This window comes from Hyperolius riggenbachi, chromosome 10 (genome assembly GCF_040937935.1).
Source record: "Hyperolius riggenbachi isolate aHypRig1 chromosome 10, aHypRig1.pri, whole genome shotgun sequence".
NCBI classification, from domain to species: domain Eukaryota; kingdom Metazoa; phylum Chordata; class Amphibia; order Anura; family Hyperoliidae; genus Hyperolius; species Hyperolius riggenbachi.
In genome coordinates, this window is record NC_090655.1 from 48780553 (window position 1) to 48802853 (window position 22301).

General features: G+C 44.0%; 2 protein-coding genes across 3 annotated transcripts in view; one reads left to right on the forward strand and one right to left on the reverse strand.

Annotated features, from left to right (window-relative positions):
- The window catches only part of LTBR (lymphotoxin beta receptor), a 390915-nt gene that overhangs the window by 212509 nt on the left and 156105 nt on the right, over positions 1-22301 (reverse strand). The gene's annotated exons all lie outside the window — the stretch shown is intronic.
- The window catches only part of SCNN1A (sodium channel epithelial 1 subunit alpha), a 137149-nt gene that overhangs the window by 60351 nt on the left and 54497 nt on the right, over positions 1-22301 (forward strand). The window contains exons 4-6 of the mRNA XM_068258495.1: positions 2731-2921; positions 6138-6244; positions 15617-15780. Coding sequence (XP_068114596.1) covers positions 2731-2921; positions 6138-6244; positions 15617-15780 — 462 coding nt within the window. The remainder of the gene's footprint in view (positions 1-2730; positions 2922-6137; positions 6245-15616; positions 15781-22301) is intronic.

A 22301-nucleotide genomic window follows, 5' to 3' on the forward strand; every position in this document is an offset into this window, starting at 1 on the left:
CAGGTGGTGCCCAACCCTAAGAACACCACTGGTGCTGCCTAACCCTAACCCCCCCCCCCCCCAAGCTTTCCTTCTTCCTCTACCGCAAAGCCGTGATGTGTGGCAATCAAGGTCAATTTCGGCACCTGGAGGCACCCGATTAACGGTAGTGATTTGAAATAATCCCAGGTGCCGGGGCTTGCGTAAATGCTATTAGTGGCATTGCGGAAATGCAAATAGCGGCATTGCAGAATGCAAATAGTGGCATTGCATTGCGGAAATGCAAATAGCTATTTGAATTACCACAAGCCCCAGCACCAATATTTCAAATTGCTACCGCTACTCTGGCATATCCAGGCACCGAAATTTACCTTGATTGCTGCATATCACGCCCATTATAAAAGCCACGATTTGCGGCAAAGGAGGTAAATTTGGGCACCTGAAGGAGCCTGATAGCGGCCCTCTGGTGTGCGCCCAAGTTTCATTTCTTTGCCGCTATTCATGGCTTTTATAAAATATGCCTATGGTGATGCCGTTTTTTTCCGAAAGGGCTCCTGCGCCCTTTTTTCCTGCTTCGGTTGCAGAGCTGCATAGTTGTTTTGGTCCAAAAAATACATAGGTGGGTCCACCGAGTTCAGCCAACAAAACCAAAGATTAAAAAAAAATAAATCTAAGCACTCAGTCCTGCCTCTGCAGCAGACCCAAAGTAAGAAACAGTTCTGGGTCCAATGTGCTACAATTTGCCTTCGCCTGAACAGGCCATATACGAAAAAGGCTTCAGCTCAGACGCCCACATGGCAATCAGATAAAATGCTTTGATCAATATTATTCTATCTGTTATTGTAAATGTAGGTAGTTCTTTTGTTCGTTAAAGGATACCAGAGCCAAAAGACTCTGGTTAATAGGCATATCCTGTGGGTAGGGTGGTATAAGTATATATTTACTAGGCCTAAAAAGATAAATTGAATTTAAACCGAAATCGCGATCACCAAGATCACAATTTCGGTATCGTCAAAGCGGCAATTATCGCGATCACGTCATTTTCACATGGGGAGGTTTGAAGAAGTGGCTTCAAACTTCCCTAAAGTCCTGGCGCGTGCGGCCCGCAGCGTTGGACATACCTTCCGCACAAGCCAAAACGCTGTCCGTCCTCTATAGTCGTCTGCCGCCTCTTGTGCTTTGCAATACTCTGCGTTCCTGTATGTCACATGACATACAGGAAGTATTGCGTGCATTAGAGCCTGCAGGAGGTGAAGTGAATAGATGGGCATCGCTGGACTCGTGATTGAAGCTATGTCCAGAACTGATGCAGCTTGGGAGGCACAGAGAGACACAGAGCGAGCACAGAGACAGAGTGGGCACAGAGAGAGACACAGAGAGAGAAACAGAGCGGGAACAGAGACACAAAGGAGGCAAGAGAGAGACCCAGAGGAGGCATAAAGAGGCAAAGGGGGCACAAAGAGAGAGACGGGGACAGAGGGGGAACAAACAGGCAAAGAGGGGGAACAAAGCTTGATTTGTAGGAAATCGTGAATCGAATCCGCAATTTCAGACAGAAATCGCTCAATTCAATTTTTTCTTAAAATCGTTCAGGCCTAATACTTACCGCGCCTTACGTTCCGCGCAGAATGATGTCACTATACAGGAACGTGTTCGCTCCCCTCGCTCCTGTGTCCCGGCATGAGCGGTCCAGTACTTGCCGGGACGCAGGAGCGACTGCCCTTCAGTATAGTGACGTCATTCAGCGTGGGCACGGGAAAGAAGAAAGGTCATACTGTGCATGCGCAGTATATATGGAAGCTAGGTTATGCGAGTCGCCCAGGTCAGCTGATAGAACAGGGATTACTGCAGGAGAACGGCGAGTGACGGAGAGGAACGGAAGGCACAGTATTTACTTATACCACCCTACCCAAAGCATATGCCTATTTAACCAGAGTCCTTTGGCACTGGTATCTTTAAAGTGTAGCTGAGACATCAAAATGATTTCTACTTACGTGGGGCTTCCTCCAGCCCCCTGTAGTCCATGGGTTCTTGGTGTAGGTCTGGTCCCTTACGTTCTGTCGCTTTTAGCCCTGGTACTGCTGACTACTGCAAATGCACGACCATGGCTGTGCATCTCTTTGAAAAGTGATTCAAAAGTGAATTTGCAGCGTTCCATCTTTAGCATTGCTCCAAAAATACTGCAGGACCTGCAATTGCAATTTGCCCAAATCACAATAACGGGTGTGGGTTTGATCTTTTTGATCCCAAAGTGGAGCTGAAATTACTCAAGTGGGCCTCTAGCCTAAGCATTTTCTGCATCCCTTTATGCAACTATATGTATAATGTATCATATATTGTAAAGCAATGTTCCTCAACATTTTATTGGTATGTACCCCTATTAAAATGCTGTATTCACCAAGTACCCCCCAGCATAGTAAACCTTATCACAAATACCCCTTGATAAATATATATGTAATTGTAGTACATGATAATTGGTTCTAAACGATTTCCAAGCATTTACTATTGTTTTTAATTAGCTAAAATACCAATTAGTGTTGTTTAAATAAGATTTATCATTTAACTCTAAATTTGTTATACTTGGTTAAGTATATCAAGCCAGAGTACCCCCTGGAACCATCAGAAGTACCCCCTGGGGTACGCGTACCACACGTTGAGAACCTAGGTTGTAAAGCACCACCGAAGGAATATATGGTAGTAATAATGATCTACAAGTGCTGCATAGCCTGACCCCTTTCTTCCCATGCACAGTGCAATGCGACGGGAGGAGATTGCTACTTCAGGACATACAGCTCTGGTGTTGATGCTATCCAGGAGTGGTATCGCTTCCAGTACATCAATATCCTTGCCCGGGTGCCCCAGAATGACATTACTGATAAGGAGCAACATGAGAACTTCATCCTTGCCTGCAGGTTCAATGAAGAGCAGTGTATGCAGGATGGGTATGTATATATGTTATAATTATACTAACATCACAAAGGCTTCATATACCTACAGATATAGAGGTGCTTACACACGTGTCAACTGCTACTGAGGTATTTTTGTATTCACCTGAGGAAGCAGGCCAGCACCCATGAAACGCATTGTCTTATGTTCATGAATAAAATTTATACCCTCGTTTTGTGGTTTGTCCTTGAAGAAGGTGAGATTTAACTACTCCTAATTTATATACATAATTATTATTAGATATTCAGGGCGCCTCCAACAGCGTTTATACATTTCCTACATCTACAGGCTTCAGGGGTGTACAAATAAGCTATAGGACCACACCAATATTCCTCCATTAACACTAGGATGCCGCTCAAATCTTGGGCATACACAACAATCTAAACAGAATCAGAGCGCTCGATAGTGCATTACCAAAAAAGTATTAATCTCTGCTAAAATGTAGTCACTTCCAAACTTAAAGGGAACCTGAAGCGAAGAAAATTATGTAAAATAAACACATGATGTAGCTGCAAATGAATATTACATACTTACCTCACAGTCAGTTCCTCTCAGAAGCTCACCATTTTCTTCTTACAGCGATCCCTTCCAGTTCTGACAATATTTTGTCAGAACTGAAACATACTAGTTGCTGTCAGTTATAGATCAGCTGCTGTCAGTTACAACTGAATGTGCAAGGTAATGTCCATGTTTCCCTATGGATCAAGTGTGTAATATTACAGTTTAACAGTGTGTTGACCAGGAAGCTGCCATTTTTAAAATGGAGGATGGAAAATTCCATTGATCACAGTGGACAAAGGACGCAGAAGAGGAAAAAGAGATTGAGGAGTAGACTACACAGGAGGTAAGTATGACCTGTGTATGGTTATTTTGACTTTTTATTTTCAGTTCAGGTTCTCTTTAAACCAAATGGCGCTTTTCAGTTACAGGACGCTGGATCCTATCTCCTTTGTGGGCAATAGCCCTCCGCACCGTGGCCAGCGGTGTGGGCCTCCGAAGTTCTGGGAGGGTTCTAGCTCCTACGCGTTTTGGCATTCACATGCCTTCATCAGATCAAAATCACACCTGATGAAGGTGTGTGAACACTAAAACGTGTAATGACCCTGGATGCTTATAGGAGCTAAGACCTGCCTAGCCTCTGCTCGCCTGGAGTCCCAGACATCGGATCCCTGCGCTGCTGGCCACGGCACGGAGGGGTATTGTGCATAAAGGAGAGGGGATCCAGCGTTCTGTTACTAAAAAGCGCCTAATTAGTTTTAAGCTTGTAAGTGAATACATTTTAACAGAGATTAAAACTTTTTGGGTAATGCTCTATCGAGTGGTCTAATTCTGTTTAGATTGCTCCAGGGGTGTAGCTGGGGTATAACAGGCAAGGCTTGTGCTCTGGGCCCTAGATAATTGAGGGTGCAGTGCACAAGCCACACCCAGCATACCCTAAATTAGCTGCTGCAGCAAAATCTGCGGCCTGAGAGCATAACAGCTTCAGTAGAGTGGAAATGCCCCTGGCTAGTGTAGGGTGATGGCATTTATGTGTCCTTATACTCTTGAGCCTAGCCTAGTCAGTATTCATCCGGACCTTTGCGGTTTCTCCTGGATTCCCATACCAGACCTCCTCCATAGTCCAATCATAATGGATGTAGGCTGTGAATTGGAGGTTGGGAGATGGTGCTTAGCTGCAGTATAACAGCAATATATAGCTATAGGAAGTGTTTCAGATGCTGAAACCAGGAAAATAACCATAAGAGTGGGTATCCTGAATAATTTACTGCACTCTAATATATGTCGTTACAGTTCCTCTTTAACCACTCTGCGGCCGCTTTAGCCTGCTGACACGCGATCAGTGCGATCAGGGCTGGCAGGCTCTTAAAAACAAAAAACATTCAATTTCTATTGGTACAGCGCTGCAATCTGATGCTTATGAGAGGTGATCCTTGTTCTGGATCTTGGAGGGAGGGAGTGAGGGGGAGGGAAATAATAAAAAAAATAAAAAAATAAAAAGTTTTAAATTAATGAAAAAAAAACTCATTACAGCAACAATAAGATGCCACCAACAGAAAGCTCTGTTGGTGGCAAGGAAAGGAGGGCAGATTCATTTGTGTGCTACATTGTATGGCACTGCAGCAAACTGTTAAAGCTGCAGAGTGCTGAATTGTAAAAAAAAAATGGCCTGGTCACTAGGGGGTGTAAGCCTGTGGCTTTTACTTACCTGGAGCTTCTTCCAACCCTTGTAGGACTGTATTTTCCTTGCTCTCCTCCTTGTGGCATATACAGGACAGGGTAGCCATCTTCAGTGGTGCAGCTATGGAGCTATGGGCCCCGATGCAAGTTTTACATTGGGGCCCCCCAAACACTCTATTGATTATTGACTAATTGATACGGCGCACCAAAACCTGCCAAGGACAACCACAGTGTCAGAGCTGCAATAAGGGAATGGGGAACAGTTTGTTAATGATCTATAGAAGTCATTATTATGAGCACAGGACCAATAGAGAGCTAATACTGAAGCTGAGGGAGGGCCTTTCGGGGCCCCTCTGGCCCAAGGGCCGCGATGCGGTCGCAACCTCTGCAACCCCTATTGCTAAGCCCCTGGCCATCTTAACTGGTAGTAGACTTGTGTGGCATCCATGTTGTGTATGTTCTGTCTGCTGTGTGTATAAAATACCATCTTATGTGAACGGTATGCATTGTATTTCATTTCCTTTGGATAGTGCTGGACATTACCCCTGCAATGCAACGTGTATGCAGTTGCATCTCCTTTGAAGTCTCCCTATAATGACACTCCTCGCTCAGCTGTTCGGCCCGATACAGCAGCCAAGTCACCCGAGCCGTGCAGTACTGTGCATGCGCTGGCTCGGCAGGGTGCATCCTTGATTGCGCTCTCGTGTCCGGGAGGACTCTGCGGATGCGTACTATGGCAAGCCTTGTAGCTGCGCATATGCAGATCACTCCCAGCTGCGGGAGAGTAATCAAGGACACATGCCACCAGGTAAGAGCATGCGCAGTACTTGCACGACTCTGCTGCTGCAGCGGCCACACGGCTGAGCGAGGAGGTACTGGACGTAAAAGAATAGCTTCTCACCTCTGATATCCTGTAAGTCCTACAGGAGCTCTCTTTGAAGTGCCAGTGAGTAGATATACACTACCTTATTTTAATCATTTAAGATCATTGCTGTTGACCACCTTTCTTTCTCTCACATTCTCATTCTGTGCAGGAACTACTCACATTTCCACCATGCAATCTACGGAAACTGCTATACGTTTAACCACAACCGCTCAGATAGTGAATCGTGGAGCTCTTCTACCCCGGGGATGAAAAACGGTGAGTATACCTGCTGTATGAAGCCAAAGAATAACATAAGGTCAAGAGTGATGAACACACAGCGACTGTGATCTCACCGTGGTCTGACACTTCCCCCCTATTTGCATGTTTCACAGAGAACTCTGCTATTAAACCCCACTTCTCACCTCCCCCCCCCCCCCCTCAGTCTGACCACAGAAAGGATGATAACAGTGCAAAATGCTGGTATATGCCACCTTCAGTATGTGTAATATAAGCTGTTACTTATAATCTGATATATATTATAGCTACTGCCATAAGCATGCCATCCCCTGTATGGCCTGGTGCACACCAAAAAACGCTAGCAAATCCGCAAAATGCTAGCAGATTTTTAAACGCTTTTTCTTCTTTTTCTGTAGTAGCAGTAGGGTATTGTACCGTGTTAGCCATCAGTAAAAGCAAGAAGTTTTAAATCAGGATGATACCATTTATTGGCTAACTAAAAATGAATAAAATAAGCAAGCTTTCGGCCTTGCAGCCTTCGTCTGGCTTATATCCTGTTAGTTTGCAAACTGGTGGTACAGACAGCTTATATACATGCAACATCAAAAGGGAAACCAGATACACTTTTTTCAAGCATAAATACATGTCATTAAGATGCCTTAACCACCCTGGCGTTCTATTAAGATCGCCAGGGTGGCTGCGGGAGGGTTTTTTTTAAATAAAAAAAAAACTATTTCATGCAGCCAACTGAAAGTTGGCTGCATGAAAGCCCACAAGAGGGCGCTCCGGAGGCGTTCTTCTGATCGCCTCCGGCGGCCAGAAGTAACACGCCATGGCGACGAGCGGAGTGACGTCATGGACGTCAGCCGACGTCCTGACGTCAGCCGCCTCCGATCCAGCCCTTAGCGCTGGCCGGAACTATTTGTTCCGGCTGCGCAGGGCTCAGGCGGCTGGGGGGACCTTCTTTCGCCGCTGCTCGCGGCGGATCGCCGCAGAGCGGCGGCAATCTGGCAGCACACGCGGCTGGCAAACTGCCGGCTGCGTGTGCTGCTTTTTATTTGATTAAAATCGGCCCAGCAGGGCCTGAGCGGCAGCCTCCGGCGGTGATGGACGAGCTGAGCTCGTCCATACCGCCCGGCTGGTTAATTCACACAGACCATCAACCTGGGGTTAGAGGTTGTAAGCCAAGATAAGAATCCTTGTTTACTCCCTGCTCACATACCTGGGAGTTGGACTGACACAGAGGTATCGTAAATTCTTAGTTCACAAGTTCAGCTATAATGGCTGAGAAAAGTTCAAATGTCATCAGTCTCATACCAATATAGAAAGTTGTTGTCCTTATTCAAACCCTTCTGCACAGCTTTGAACCAATTTATAAATTTTGTTTCTGCTATTAATCGATCATTTGACGTTTTGAAGCCACCCTTCAGGGCAGTGACACGAAGATCATCCATGCTGTGTCCGTTGGACCGAAAGTGTGTAGCAACTGGGAGCCCAGATTTGGTATCTTTAATAGTGTGCCTGTGTCCATTCATACGTTTGCGCAGAGTTTGTCCAGTTTCTCCCACGTACATAACATTGGGGCATTTAGCACACATGATCAGATACACCAGATTGGTGGAACCACAGGAAAATGTACCTTGTACTCTGTACTCCTGTTGTGAACCTGGTATCGTTACCTTGTCAGTGGAGTAAATGTGTCCGCAGGTCCCACATATTTTTTGTTGGCAGGGTGATGTTCCGTTTTGTTGAGGCCTATTCAAAGAACTCCTGACAATCATCTGTTTTAGATTGTGTGGTTGCCGATATGACAAGAGGGGAGGTTTAGGGAATATCGTTCTCAGTCTGTGATCCTTGTGTAAAATGGGATGTAGTTCCTTAGCAATCCTCCTTAAGATTTCCAGGTGTGGGTTGTAGGTGACAACCAAAGGGACACGTTCCTCTTTCTGGTTTTGCTTATATTTCAGGAGTTCAGTCCTGGGGATGTTGCTGGCTTTCCTGATTTGGGCCTCAGCCATGGGAGGACTGTAACCTTGTTTAATGAAAGTGTTCTTAAGGCGATCCAGGTGCTTGTCTCTGTCCATCCTGTCAGAACAAATCCGGTTGTACCTTATTGCTTGGCTGTAAATTATAGAGTTCTTAATGTGCTTAGGATGAAAACTGTCATATCTTAGGTATGTGGGACGGTCTGTAGGTTTGCGATACACAGAGGTTTGTATGTTGTTACCCCTGATGTATATGGTGGTGTCCAGAAAGTTAATCTCTGTGTGAGAGTAGGTTAGTTTCAATCTGATTGTAGGATGGAAGGCATTGAAGTTCCTGTGGAACTGGAGAAGATCATCCTCACTTGCGGACCAGATGATTAAAATATCATCAATGAAGCGGAAGTAGGCCATGGGTTTTATGCCACATGCATTGAGGTATTCCTCTTCGATTTCGGCCATGAAGAGATTTGCATACTGTGGTGCGAATCGCGAACCCATTGCCACGCCCATCTGCTGTAAATAGAGGTCCTGTCCAAAAGTGAAATAATTATGAGTGAGAATGAATTTGATCAGTCCAGCAATAGGCTTTACAGGTATGCCCTGACCCTGAAAATATTTACGGCAGGCCGCAATACCATCATCATGGGGAATGTTCGTGTACAGGGACTCCACATCCATCGTGGCCAGTATGGTTCCCTCAGGTACTGGGCCCATGGCTGTCAGTTTGTTCAGGAGGTGGGTGGTATCCTGTATGTAGCTGGGTCTTTTACAGACAAGAGGTTTCAAGATGTTTTCCAGCCACCCTGACATGTTCTCTGTAAAAGTTCCACTCCCTGAGATTATGGGCCTGCCTGGGTTTCCCTCTTTGTGGATCTTGGGAAGCATGTAAAAGCAGGCTGTTCTAGGCTCTTCAGGGATAAGGGTCCTTACATGTTGTCTGATGTTTGCAGGCAATCTGTTAACCATCCTATTGAGTGTCATCCTGTAGCCTTTTGTGGGGTCCTCCTGTAATTTGGCATAGTGAGCGGTGTTGGATAATTGTCTTTGTGCCTCCTGGATGTAGTCACTGGTGTTCATTATGACTATGGCACCACCTTTATCCGCTGGTTTAATAATAATGTCCTTATTCTCCTTAAGGGATCTGATGGCCTGTCGCTCCTGTGGTGTTACGTTCTGGGCCAGTGTCTTTCTTTTACTCAGGATCCTGTCAGAGATTCTGCGTCTGAATTTGTTGATGTATTTATCCAGGGTCGGGTTTTCTCCTTCTTTGTGGGTCCATCTTTTTTTCTTATTTTTAGATCTGGTGCGTTTTGGTCCATTATCCATTGTATCACAGGCTTCCTTATCATGGTAGTGTTCCTTGAGTCGCAGCTTTCTGAAAAATTCCTCCATATCTCCACAGAGTGCAATCCTGTCTATGGGTCTTGCAGGGCAGAATGACAGGCCTTTGGAGAGTACTGACATTTCAGCTTCAGTAACCTGATAAGTGGAAAGATTCATTACACCTGTGGGTTGCTCTTTTTCTGCTGCTTGTGCATCCAGGCGTCCACTCTTAATTCTAAGTCTCTGAAGTTTTTTCTTTTTGTTGTTAATTAGGAATCTCTGTAGTTTCCTATAGAAAATCTGTAGTTTATCCCATGCTCCAGTGTGGTCATCATTCAGAGACAGTTTCAGGCTCTGTATCTCATCCTTTGTAATCCTCTTACGGTTATAGCAGACTCTTATAAGGTAATTCCGTATTCTCTCCGAGCTCCTCCTGCAGATTTCTTCTGCAAACCTGCTATTGTATGTATGCAGGGTGGGATTCTGTATCCTTAGTCCTTGAGGTATAAGTTTTTCCTTTTTGCATGTAGTCAAGAAAAAGATGTCGCTGTCCAGTTGTGCAAGTTTCTTCAGGTCTTTCTTAAGTTCCAGGAAAGTGTGGTACATTGCGGTATCTTCAAGCATAGTAGTAGCAGTAGGGTATTGTACCGTGTTAGCCATCAGTAAAAGCAAGAAGTTTTAAATCAGGATGATACCATTTATTGGCTAACTAAAAATGAATAAAATAAGCAAGCTTTCGGCCTTGCAGCCTTCGTCTGGCTTATATCCTGTTAGTTTGCAAACTGGTGGTACAGACAGCTTATATACACGCAACATCAAAAGGGAAAACATATATTTTTTTCAAGCATAAATACATGTCATTAAGATGCCTTAATTCACACAGACCATCGACCTGGGGTTAGAGGTTGTAAGCCAAGATAAGAATCCTTGTTTACTCCCTGCTCACATACCTGGGAGTTGGACTGACACAGAGGTATCGTAAATTCTTAGTTCACAAGTTCAGCTATGATGGCTGAGAAAAGTTCAAATGTCATCAATCTCATACCAATATAGAAAGTTGTTGTCCTTATTCAAACCCTTCTGCACAGCTTTGAACCAATTTATAAATTTTGTTTCTGCTATTAATCGATCATTTGACGTTTTGAAGCCACCCTTCAGGGCAGTGACACGAAGATCATCCATGCTGTGTCCGTTGGACCGAAAGTGTGTAGCAATTGGGAGCCCAGATTTGGTATCTTTAATAGTGTGCCTGTGTCCATTCATACGTTTGCGCAGAGTTTGTCCAGTTTCTCCCACGTACATAACATTGGGGCATTTAGCACACATGATCAGATACACCAGATTGGTGGAACCACAGGAAAATGTACCTTGTACTCTGTACTCCTGTTGTAAACCACAGGAGCGACAGGCCATCAGATCCCTTAAGGAGAATAAGGACATTATTATTAAACCAGCGGATAAAGGTGGTGCCATAGTCATAATGAACACCAGTGACTACATCCAGGAGGCACAAAGACAATTATCCAACACCGCTCACTATGCCAAATTACAGGGGGACCCCACAAAAGGCTACAGGATGGCACTCAATAGGATGGTTAACAGATTGCCTGCAAACATCAGACAACATGTAAGGACCCTTATCCCTGAAGAGCCTAGAACAGCCTGCTTTTACATGCTTCCCAAGATCCACAAAGAGGGAAACCCAGGCAGGCCCATAATCTCAGGGAGTGGAACTTTTACAGAGAACATGTCAGGGTGGCTGGAAAACATCTTGAAACCTCTTGTCTGTAAAAGACCCAGCTACATACAGGATACCACCCACCTCCTGAACAAACTGACAGCCATGGGCCCAGTACCTGAGGGAACCATACTGGCCACGATGGATGTGGAGTCCCTGTACACGAACATTCCCCATGATGATGGTATTGCGGCCTGCCATAAATATCTTCAGGGTCAGGGCATACCTGTAAAGCCTATTGCTGGACTGATCAAATTCATTCTCACTCATAATTATTTCACTTTTGGACAGGACCTCTATTTACAGCAGATGGGCGTGGCAATGGGTTCGCGATTCGCACCACAGTATGCAAATCTCTTCATGGCCGAAATCGAAGAGGAATACCTCAATGCATGTGGCATAAAACCCATGGCCTACTTCCGCTTCATTGATGATATTTTAATCATCTGGTCCGCAAGTGAGGATGATCTTCTCCAGTTCCACAGGAACTTCAATGCCTTCCATCCTACAATCAGATTGAAACTTACCTACTCTCACACAGAGATTAACTTTCTGGACACCACCATATACATCAGGGGTAACAACATACAAACCTCTGTGTATCGCAAACCTACAGACTGTCCCACATACCTAAGATATGACAGTTTTCATCCTAAGCACATTAAGAACTCTATAATTTACAGCCAAGCTATAAGGTACAACCGGATTTGTTCTGACAGGAGGGACAGAGACAAGCACCTGGATCACCTTAAGAACACTTTCATTAAACAAGGTTACAGTCCTCCTATGGCTGAGGCCCAAATCAGGAAAGCCAGCAACATCCCCAGGACTGAACTCCTGAAATATAAGCAAAACCAGAAAGAGGAACGTGTCCCTTTGGTTGTCACCTACAACCCACACCTGGAAATCTTAAGGAGGATTGCTAAGGAACTACATCCCATTTTACACAAGGATCACAGACTGAGAACGATATTCCCTAAACCTCCACTCTTGTCATATCGGCAACCACACAATCTAAAACAGATGATTGTCAGGAGCTCTTTGAATAGGCCTCAACAAAACGGAACATCACCCTGCCAACAAAAAATATGTGGGACCTGCGGACACATTTACTCCACTGACAGGGTAACGATACCAGGTTCACAACAGGAGTACAGAGTACAGGGTAAATTTTCCTGTGGTACCACCAATCTGGTGTATCTGATCATGTGTGCTAAATGCCCCAATGTTATGTACGTGGGAGAAACTGGACAAACTCTGCGCAAACGTATGAATGGACACAGGCACACTATTAAAGATACCAAATCTGGGCTCCCAGTTGCTACACACTTTCAGTCCAACGGACACAGCATGGATGATCTTCGTGTCACTGCCCTGAAGGGTGGCTTCAAAACGTCAAATGATCGATTAATAGCAGAAACAAAATTTATAAATTGGTTCAAAGCTGTGCAGAAGGGTTTGAATAAGGACAACAACTTTCTATATTGGTATGAGACTGATGACATTTGAACTTTTCTCAGCCATTATAGCTGAACTTGTGAACTAAGAATTTACGATACCTCTGTGTCAGTCCAACTCCCAGGTATGTGAGCAGGAAGTAAACAAGGATTCTTATCTTGGCTTACAACCTCTAACCCCAGGTCGATGGTCTGTGTGAATTAAGGCATCTTAATGACATGTATTTATGCTTGAAAAAAATATCTGTTTTCCCTTTTGATGTTGCATGTATATAAGCTGTCTGTACCACCAGTTTGCAAACTAACAGGATATAAGCCAGACGAAGGCTGCAAGGCCAAAAGCTTGCTTATTTTATTCATTTTTAGTTAGCCAATAAATGGTATCATCCTGATTTAAAACTTCTTTTTCTGTAGCGTTTCAGCTAGCATTTTGCGGTTTTGTGTAGCGTTTTTGGTGTAGTAGATTTTATGTATTGTTACAGTAAAGCTGTTACTGAACAGCTACTGTAACAAAAAACGCCTGGCAAACCGCTCTGAAGTGCCGTTTTTTTAGAGAGGTTTGCATTTTCCTATACTTAAAGAGAACCTGTACTGAGTAAAAATATTTAAAATAAACACATAAGGTAACTTCAAATGAACATTACATAGTTACCTTGCCATCAGTTCCTCTCAGAAACTCACATTTTTCTTCTGACAATAATCCCTTCCAGTTCTGACAATATTTTGTCAGATCTGAAATATATCAGTTGCTGTCAGTAAAATATCAGTTGCTGTCAGTTATAGCTGAGAGGAAAACTGATGTACCAGGTAATGTCCATTTTTCCCTATGGCTCAAGTGGGCGATGTTACAGTTTAACTGTGTGCTGACCAGAAAGCTGTTATGGGTAATGTCCATTTTCAAAATGGAGGACGGAAAATTCCCTTGATCACAGTGAACAAACAGGACGCGGGACAGGAGAAAGACACTGAGGAGTAGACTACATTGGAGGCAAGTATGACTTGTGTATGCTTATTTTGACTTTTAATTTTCAGTTCAGGTTTTCTTTAACATTGAGGCAGAAACGTATCCGCAATCCAAAATCTGCAGCAGCCTGGGAGTATGCGTTTCTGCAAAACGCCTCCCGCTCTGGTGTGCACCAGCCCATTGAGATACATTGACCAAGCGGATCCGCAGCCGCAAGCGGATCGCAAACCGCAGCAGAACCGCTCTGGTGTGCACTAGGCCTTAGAGCTGCTACTCTGTGCCTAATCTGATATACTGTATAGTATTGCTACTAACACAGGACAAAGTCTCCAATATGTAGAGTATAAGCTGTTATGCTGTGCCTATACAGTACTGATATATTATCAGTGGCGGACAAAGCCAGCAATGGGCCCCTGTGCAGAATAAATGAAGCGGGCCCCATGTGAGTGGGTGCTGTCATAACAGATCATGGTTGGATCCAAACAATGCCAATAAGATAAATGTACATGAACCTAGGTCACATTCTGTAGGCACTGTATTAATGTAGCACACATTTGAAACTTGTATATGACTGGGGCACAAGTTATTAACACAGTTTCTCTTGAGTTTCAGAGAGAAATGCATGGAGAAAAGCCTAGAGGATAATCAGGCCCTAACTGGTGCAATTGCATGGGCCCTAGAGGACCTGGGGCCCCTGTGCGGCTGCACAGCGTGCACGGGCCTATGTCCGCCTTTGTATATTATAGCTTCTAAAACAGGCATATAATGTAATCTCCAGTATGCAGGGCTGGGACAAGGTCCTCCAGCACCCAAGGCTGAGACACCAAAGTGCGCCCTCCATCCCTCCCACCCACCCCAGCCGTCACACACTGATTGCTATTAGACTTAGAGGTACCCCAGGGCCCCCAATATCTTAATCTCTAGTTATCCGGCTTGCAGTCACTCTCCTGTATACCCTTTCCTTATTTCTCTCTGCTTCAAACACATTGGGCTGTATTCACAATGATTTACGTAATATATGGTGTGAAAAATACTGACCAAAATATCTCCTTTTTGAAAAGTACAATATTTTACACCCTAAATTACTGCTTGAGGTAAAAGTGTGTTAAAAGTGCGGTAAAAAATGCCATTTTTTTCTCAAAGTTGAGATTCTCAATTGAATCAGTGTGCAGATACTTGGTGTTAATTAAGGATTTTTTATTAATTACAAATGGCTGGTGAAAATTTTCACTTCTCTGCTGGTGACCTTTAGGATGGAGCCTTTTGAGCTATGTTTGCTTGAGTTTATGTCGATTTTACATAGAAGGAGGCAGAGAAGACGTTTCTAATCTCAAGGTGCACTTTCAGACCTCGTACAGTCTGAGGAGGAAATTAATCTCTGCTCTAAAAATTAAAAACAGCATAATAACCTTTAAAGAAAAACATTTCTTTGTTACAGCTGATCCTGCAATAAAACTACAGTGTGTCTACATCCTGCTTTTATGGAAGTAGACATATTTTTAACATCCTGTGTTTACAAATTAGCTGCTCTGCTGAGGCACCCAGATGGCACAGCTGAAAGCTCCAATTACATTTGTGATTAGTCACAGATGAAAGAGAATTAGACAGGCTAAACTCTCTATACACACACAAGGTGTTTTCCTTCTATCACGTGCAAGAGTTCAGGTCCACTTTAAATGTGACAGGCTATCCTGAGTTGTTTCTGTGTAATTGGTGGCAAGTATATGGGCTGCCCTACAGTGGCCAAAAAAAGCTTTATTTCCACACATATTACCAACCAATTACGGCAAAGTTATCGAACACATTTACCGCAACTTTACCAAACGATTACCGACCGTTTAAACACACTTTTATCGAACATTAATTGCAAGTCAATCACACTCTGTACATTTTTACACTCAAAAAATGGGGACTCCCTAAAGTCTTTCATTCTTCTCTTTATAGGTTTAACCCTGGTCCTACGCACGGAGCAACATGACTACATTCCATTGTTGTCCTCTGTAGCAGGGGCCAGAGTCTTAGTTCACGGTCACAAAGAACCAGCATTTATGGATGATGATGGCTTTAATATACAGCCTGGGGTAGAGACTTCTCTTGGCCTGCGGAAGGTAAGCTGAAAGGGGAAGACCATCCAACACTACTCTGACATGACAGACTGCTTGTCTGAGCGTCCGTACCTATGACATGAATTTTGCTGTGACTTTTTTGACGATGGGTGACTTTTTTCAGGACAAACTATTGCTTCCAAAATTTCATAAGCATGGGGGCGCTTTCATGGGGATCAGTGAATAATGACGCACAGCGCGTATGCATAAGAATGGCGCCGCATTAAAAAGATACGCTTATCGCTATTTATCGTTAGTACTGCATAATAATGGCGCGCAGGGAAAAAAGAAGAAAAACGGCACACACTAACGTTATTTATCAATAGTGCCCTACATAAGCCAAACTGCAGACGTTATTTAACTGCAAAACGGTGAATGGATTTAATGCAACACTGTCAAGGTTAGAGTTAGGCACCACTTGGGGGGGGGGGGGGTCTTAGGGTTAGGCACCACCAGGGGGGTCTAGGGGTTAGGGTTAGGTACAGGGAGGGTTCTGTGTGAGAGTAGGGTTAGGTATAGTTACAGTACAATATACACCACCAGGGGGTCTTAGAGTTAGGAACCACCAGGGGGGTGGTTAGGGTTAGGCACCACCGGGGGGGGTTTAGGGGTTAGGGATAGGTACAGAGAGGGTTCTGTGTGTTAACGATAAATAACGATAAGGCTTTAATGCTAAATAACAATAAGGCTTTAACGTTAAATAGCGATAAGCAGCAAACGGATTAGCGGCAATACTGTGCGCCATTATTCACAGGCGCCATTTTCAGATGGATGCGCTTTCATGATTATAGGTTTGTTTTTCACGCCGTGCAGTGAGCACGACCACCATGACAGACCTCATCGTGGATGATTTCTCCAATCCCTGTAGACTCCCATACAAAGTACCGGGATCATGTCGCATTGCGTGTGCCCGCGGTAGAAGATGGTCGCTGTCGGTTCCCCGATTCCATTTTCAGCATGTCTTGTGGTGGGTACTCAGCTTAAAGAAAACCTGAACTGAAAATTAAAGTCAACATAAACATACACAGGTCATACTTAACTCCCGTCTACTCCTCAATCTCTTTCTCCTCTCCTGTGTCGTGTTTGTCCACTGTGATCGATGGAATTCTCCAACCTCCATTTTAAAAATAGTGATGACCCCGTAACAGCTTCCGGGTCAGCACACTGTTAAACTGTAAATGTCCATTTGAGCCATAGGGGAAAACAGACATTACCTTGCACATTAGTTGTCGTTTCAGTTATAACTGACAGCAACTGATATATTTTAGTTTTGACAAAATCTTCTCAGAACAGGAAGGGATAGTTGTTAGAAGAAAATGGTGACCTTCTTAGAGGAACTGACATTGAAGTAAGTATGCAATATTCATTTGCAGTAACTTCATGTATTTAATTTAAATACTTTTACCCGGTTCAGGTTCCCTTTAAGTGTCTTGAGTGGTGACTGGAAGGATGAAACTTAAGGCCAGTGGCCATAGCTGTGGATTCAATTAATGGCAGTGGCGTAGCTAAGGAGCTGTGGACCCCGATGCAAGTTTTACAATGGGGCCCCCCAAGCACTCTATACATAGCAATTGATACGCCGCACCAAAACCTGCCAATGGCAACTACAGTGTCAGAGGTGCAAGAAAGGGGATGGGGAACAGTTTGTTAATGATTACCACTATTCAAAGTATCTATAGAAGTGATTGTTATGAGCACAGGACCTATAGAAAACTATTACTGCAGTTGAGGGAGGGCCCTTCAGGCCCCTCTGGCCCAAGGGCCCCGATGCGGTCGCTACCTCTGCAACCCCTATTGCTACGCCCCTGATTAATGGACATATCCCGAGTAAATGCTGCAACTGCAGGAACTGATATTTACATAACTGACATGGTATTGCGCAAATAGCGCTACTCACGTAACCCAGGTAACGTGCTCATTGCTAGTATTAGACTGGCTGTATAACGTGCCTTACACAGTACACAACAATTTTACTAGCATTTTGTGAATATGCCCCATAGAGAGGCAGCACTCTACCTTACCTTGTCATTTGCAAAAATTAGGACACCCTATGAAAGCCTCAGTGCTTCTGTAGCCTCATTGGACATATAGATATTTAACTACTACTTAAGTATTTTGGATGTAGCGGATACGTCCAAAATGTTGCCCCAGCTGCCGCCGCTGCCGATGGAGCACGCTCCCGTCACGGACCTTTAGCAAGGAGATCAATGAATGGGAACGCAGTTCCCATTCATTGATCTAAGTCCCCGTTAGAACGATCGCTGGCTTCTATGAGAAGCCGCGATCGTTTTAAGTTACACATTCCCTCTTCACTTCCTGTAAGTGAAACAAAAATGACTGAGGCCATCTTGTGGCTAAATAGTAAAATTACAACTACATACATTATTTTTTTTTAATAAACATAATCACACTTACATACATAATTAACTACTTCCATTCCCACAATCCTAAAAATACCCCAAGAAAACTTTTAATTAAAAAAATCAAGAAATAAATAAAATAAAAAAAAACATAAATAGTTACCCTAGAGTCTGAACTTTTTAAATATGCATGTCAAGAGAGTATATTACTATTATTTTTTAAATTATGAGCTTGTAAATGGACTGAAAAAATGCACCTTTATTTCCAAATAAAATATTGGTGCCATACATTGTGATAGGGAAATAATTTAAATGGTGTAATAACCTGGACAAATGGGTAAATAAAATATGTGGGTTTTAATTATGGTAGCATGTATTATTTTAAAACTATAATGGAACGAAAACTGAGAAATAATGATTTTTTTTTCCATTTTCTTAATATTCCCGTTAAAATGCATTTTGAATAAAATAATTCTTAGCAAAATGTACCACCCAAAGAAAGCCTAATTGGTGGAGAAAAAAAAATAGATAATTTTGTTGTGATAAGTAGTGATAATGTTATTGGCAAATGAATGGGAGGTGAAAGTTGCTCAGATGCATAAGGTGAAAAAACACTGAAGGCTGAAGTGGTTAAAGTAAACGTGACACATACTTACCTGGGGCTTCCTTCAGCTTTCTGTAGTCCGTGGCCTCCTTTATTGCCCATCTGGTCCCCTTTGTTCTCCCTGTCAGCCCCAGTAGTTAGGGATTACTTCACATCCGCGGCCTTGGCCACATGCCTCCTTGGTCACGTTAGTTAAAGCAAGTAATTTAAGAAAAAAAACATACCTAAGGAGGGGGAAGTCTCTGGATCCTACTGAGCCTTCCTGTTCCTCTCACAGTCCCCTTGTTACAGCACTGTCTCCCCTGTTCAAATCTCTCGTCGCGGGATGCTTCGAAATTCTTGCGAGTGTGCAGATTGGAGCCACCCATCTTCAGGAACACTGGGGCTCCCAAAGAGTACCGAAGCCTCCCATCGGTTGTAGATTGCCAATAGGGTTACAGCGCTGGAACGAGGGGACCAGGAGAGGAACAGGAAGAACTCATTTTGGAGCTATAAAAAGAACATGGACTTTGTCATGGAAAGAAATCAGGAGACTGCCTCAGGAAACTACAGAGACTGCGTTGACACACAGGAAAATTAGACAGTGGTGACCGCTTAAGAAATGTATAAATAGTAATCCACAAGACATTAGATGTGCTAGACAGCCAAGAAAGCCATGGTTGGAGGAAGTGGAGAAAGCTTTGCTTGAGAAAATGGAGAACCTAAGCAAGAAATAGAGAACCATTGCTTGGGCTGAGGTCATTAACGAAATTAACTGTAGAGTGATTGCTCCGCCTCCCCTCGGAAACTGCTGCTGGGGCAATTAAAAAAAAAAAAAACTCTGCAGAAGCTTTGCAGCCATGGCCTTACTGGTTATGATTACAATATTAAAGACGTCTAGGACTGTATACTGTTCAGGTTATATGAATTGTCTTTTTCTACCTTAGAAGTTTAGATATGCAAAGATTTAGGATATTTGCATTCTGTGATCGGTGTACTTTAGATAAATCCAATTTTATGCTAAAGTGAACCTAAAGCAAATAAATAAATAAATAAATAAATAAATAAAAGATTAACTCACCTAGGGCTTCTACCAGCCCCCTCCAGCCGTCCTGTGCCTGCGACGTGATTCTGCTACCATCCAGTCACCTGCAGCGTCCCCTCTTTCAGCTGCCCACTGGGCATGTGCAGCACCATCCTCAATCGCGCTGCCTTTGCCGGGAGTGTTCTGCACAGTAGATATTTTTATGTACTGTACATGTGCAGAGTGCTCCTATCCACAATCACGAGGTGCACCAACCGGGGCTGCACATCCAGCTGACAGTGATAAATAGTCAGACCTGCTCATTCTATTGTCTTTTTCTGTTGTCTACAAACTAGGCAGAGTGGTGATTAAAAAAACGTTAAGGTGATAAGAAAAACTTTTGTAGCTCATTATGGGCTTGATTCACGAACCCGTGCTAAAGGTAGCCATACACTGGTCGATTTGCCATCAGATTCGACCAACAGATAGATCCCTCTCTGATCGAATCTGATCAGAGAGGGATCGTATGGCTGCCTTTACTGCAAACAGATTGTGAATCGATTTCAGCCTGAAACCGTTCACAATCTGTGGTGGTGGTGCTGCTGCCGCCGCTTCTCCCCCCCCCATACATTACCTGCTCCGGCCGGCGCGACTCCCACCAGTCTCTGCTGTCTTCTTCTCCGCTCTGGTCTCCGGGTCCGGCATGCTTCACTTCTCCCTGTCTGGGGGAAGTTTAAACAGTAAAGCGCCCTCTACTGTTTAAACTTCCTGCCGGGACAGGAAGAAGTGAAGCATGCCGGACACCAGACCAGAGCGGAGAAGACAGCGGAGACCGGGGAGTCACGCCGGTGGGCACTCGAACGCTGCTAGCGACGCGCTCCCTACCCGCGGGCGATCGATGGTAATTTCCCGCACTGAGCGATCGACTGGACCGATCAATTTCGGGACGAAATAGATCGAAATTTAGCGTGTAGCGTGAACGATGTGACAGCAGATTTGATTCCAATGATCGAATCTGCTGTCGTTCGGTGGGGAATCGGCCTAGTGTATGGCCAGCTTAACTGTTAGCACGTGAAGTGCCGCTCGCAGTCTTTTCCACGCGCAAAAATCTGCGTTATCGCGTGCAAATGTTCGCGATTGCAGGACTCTGCGCGTGGAAAAGACTGTTACAGTTAGCACGGTTTTGCGAATCAAGCCCTATGTTTGAGCCTTGAAAGCATTTAAGGAGGAAAAAAGTTAAAAGTGTTCTTATTACCAATAATCAATACCTGATCAGTTGGAATGTCATGGGGTTTCAGCAGAGCTACAGTAGCAATAAAAAGTATGTGAAGCCTATGGAATTATATGGATTTCTGCACAAATTGGTCATAAAATGTCATCTGATCTTCATCTAAGTCACAACAATAGACAATCACAGTCTGCTTAAACTAATACAACACAAATAATTACATGTTTCCATGTTTTTATTGAACAGACCATGTAAACATTCACAGTGCAGGAGGAAAAGGTATGTGAACCCTTGGATTTAATAACTGGTTGAACCTCCTTCGGCAGCAACAACTTCAACCAAACGTTTCCTGTAGTTGCAGATCAGACGAGCACAACGGTCAGGAGGAATTTTTGACCATTCCTCTTTACAGAACTGTTTCGTGGTTAGCGCTCTCGCCTTGCAACACTGGATTCCCCGATTCGAATCCCCGCCAGGTCAACATCTGCAAGGAGTTTGTATGTTCTCCCCATGTCTGCGTGGGTTTCCCCCGGGCACCCCGATTTCCTCCCACATCCCAAAAACATACAAATAAGTTAATTGGTTTCCCCCTAAATTGGCCCTAGACTACAATACATACATTACATGATACATACATAGACATATGACTATGGTAAGGACTAGATTGTGAGCTCCACTGAGGCATAGTTAGTGACAAGACAGTATACTCTGTAAAGCACTGCAGAAGATGTCAGTGCTATATAAATACTATAAACACTAAATAATAATAATATATAAATTATTTTCTGATGATATAATTTTCATAAACGGAGCAGGAAAATGTTGCATTCAAAACTCTGCTGAAGCAGTCACTTGTGGCCAACCGACCGAGAATCGAACGTATATAAAGTGGTCCCCCGAGGCCTTGCACTGCCTTTTGGAAGACGTTCCATCTCCCACACAGTCCTCCATTCTCCTCTCTCCATAGCAACAGAATGCGCCACTGCCCTCAAAGCTAGCGATGAGTCTGTGAAGCACTTGGGTCCAAACTGTTGATCAAGAGATTGAGTACCTGCAGGCAGGTGACAGTAATTGTGCATGTGTACGGACTTTAACCAGTTATTGAAACACTGACGGTATATCTACGCACCGCAGGGGGACTGTTCCCTTTCCAGGGGCATAGATATACCTACCTCACCCTGTCATCCTTGTGTACGCTCCTGCATGCCCTCTTGTCGTCATCAGTTAGTGAACAGACCACTAATCTAAGTGTCTGTGATCAACAATCACTGGCATCAATCAATCAATGAAATGCCGGTGATCATTGACAAAAGTGAAAGTAAATCATAA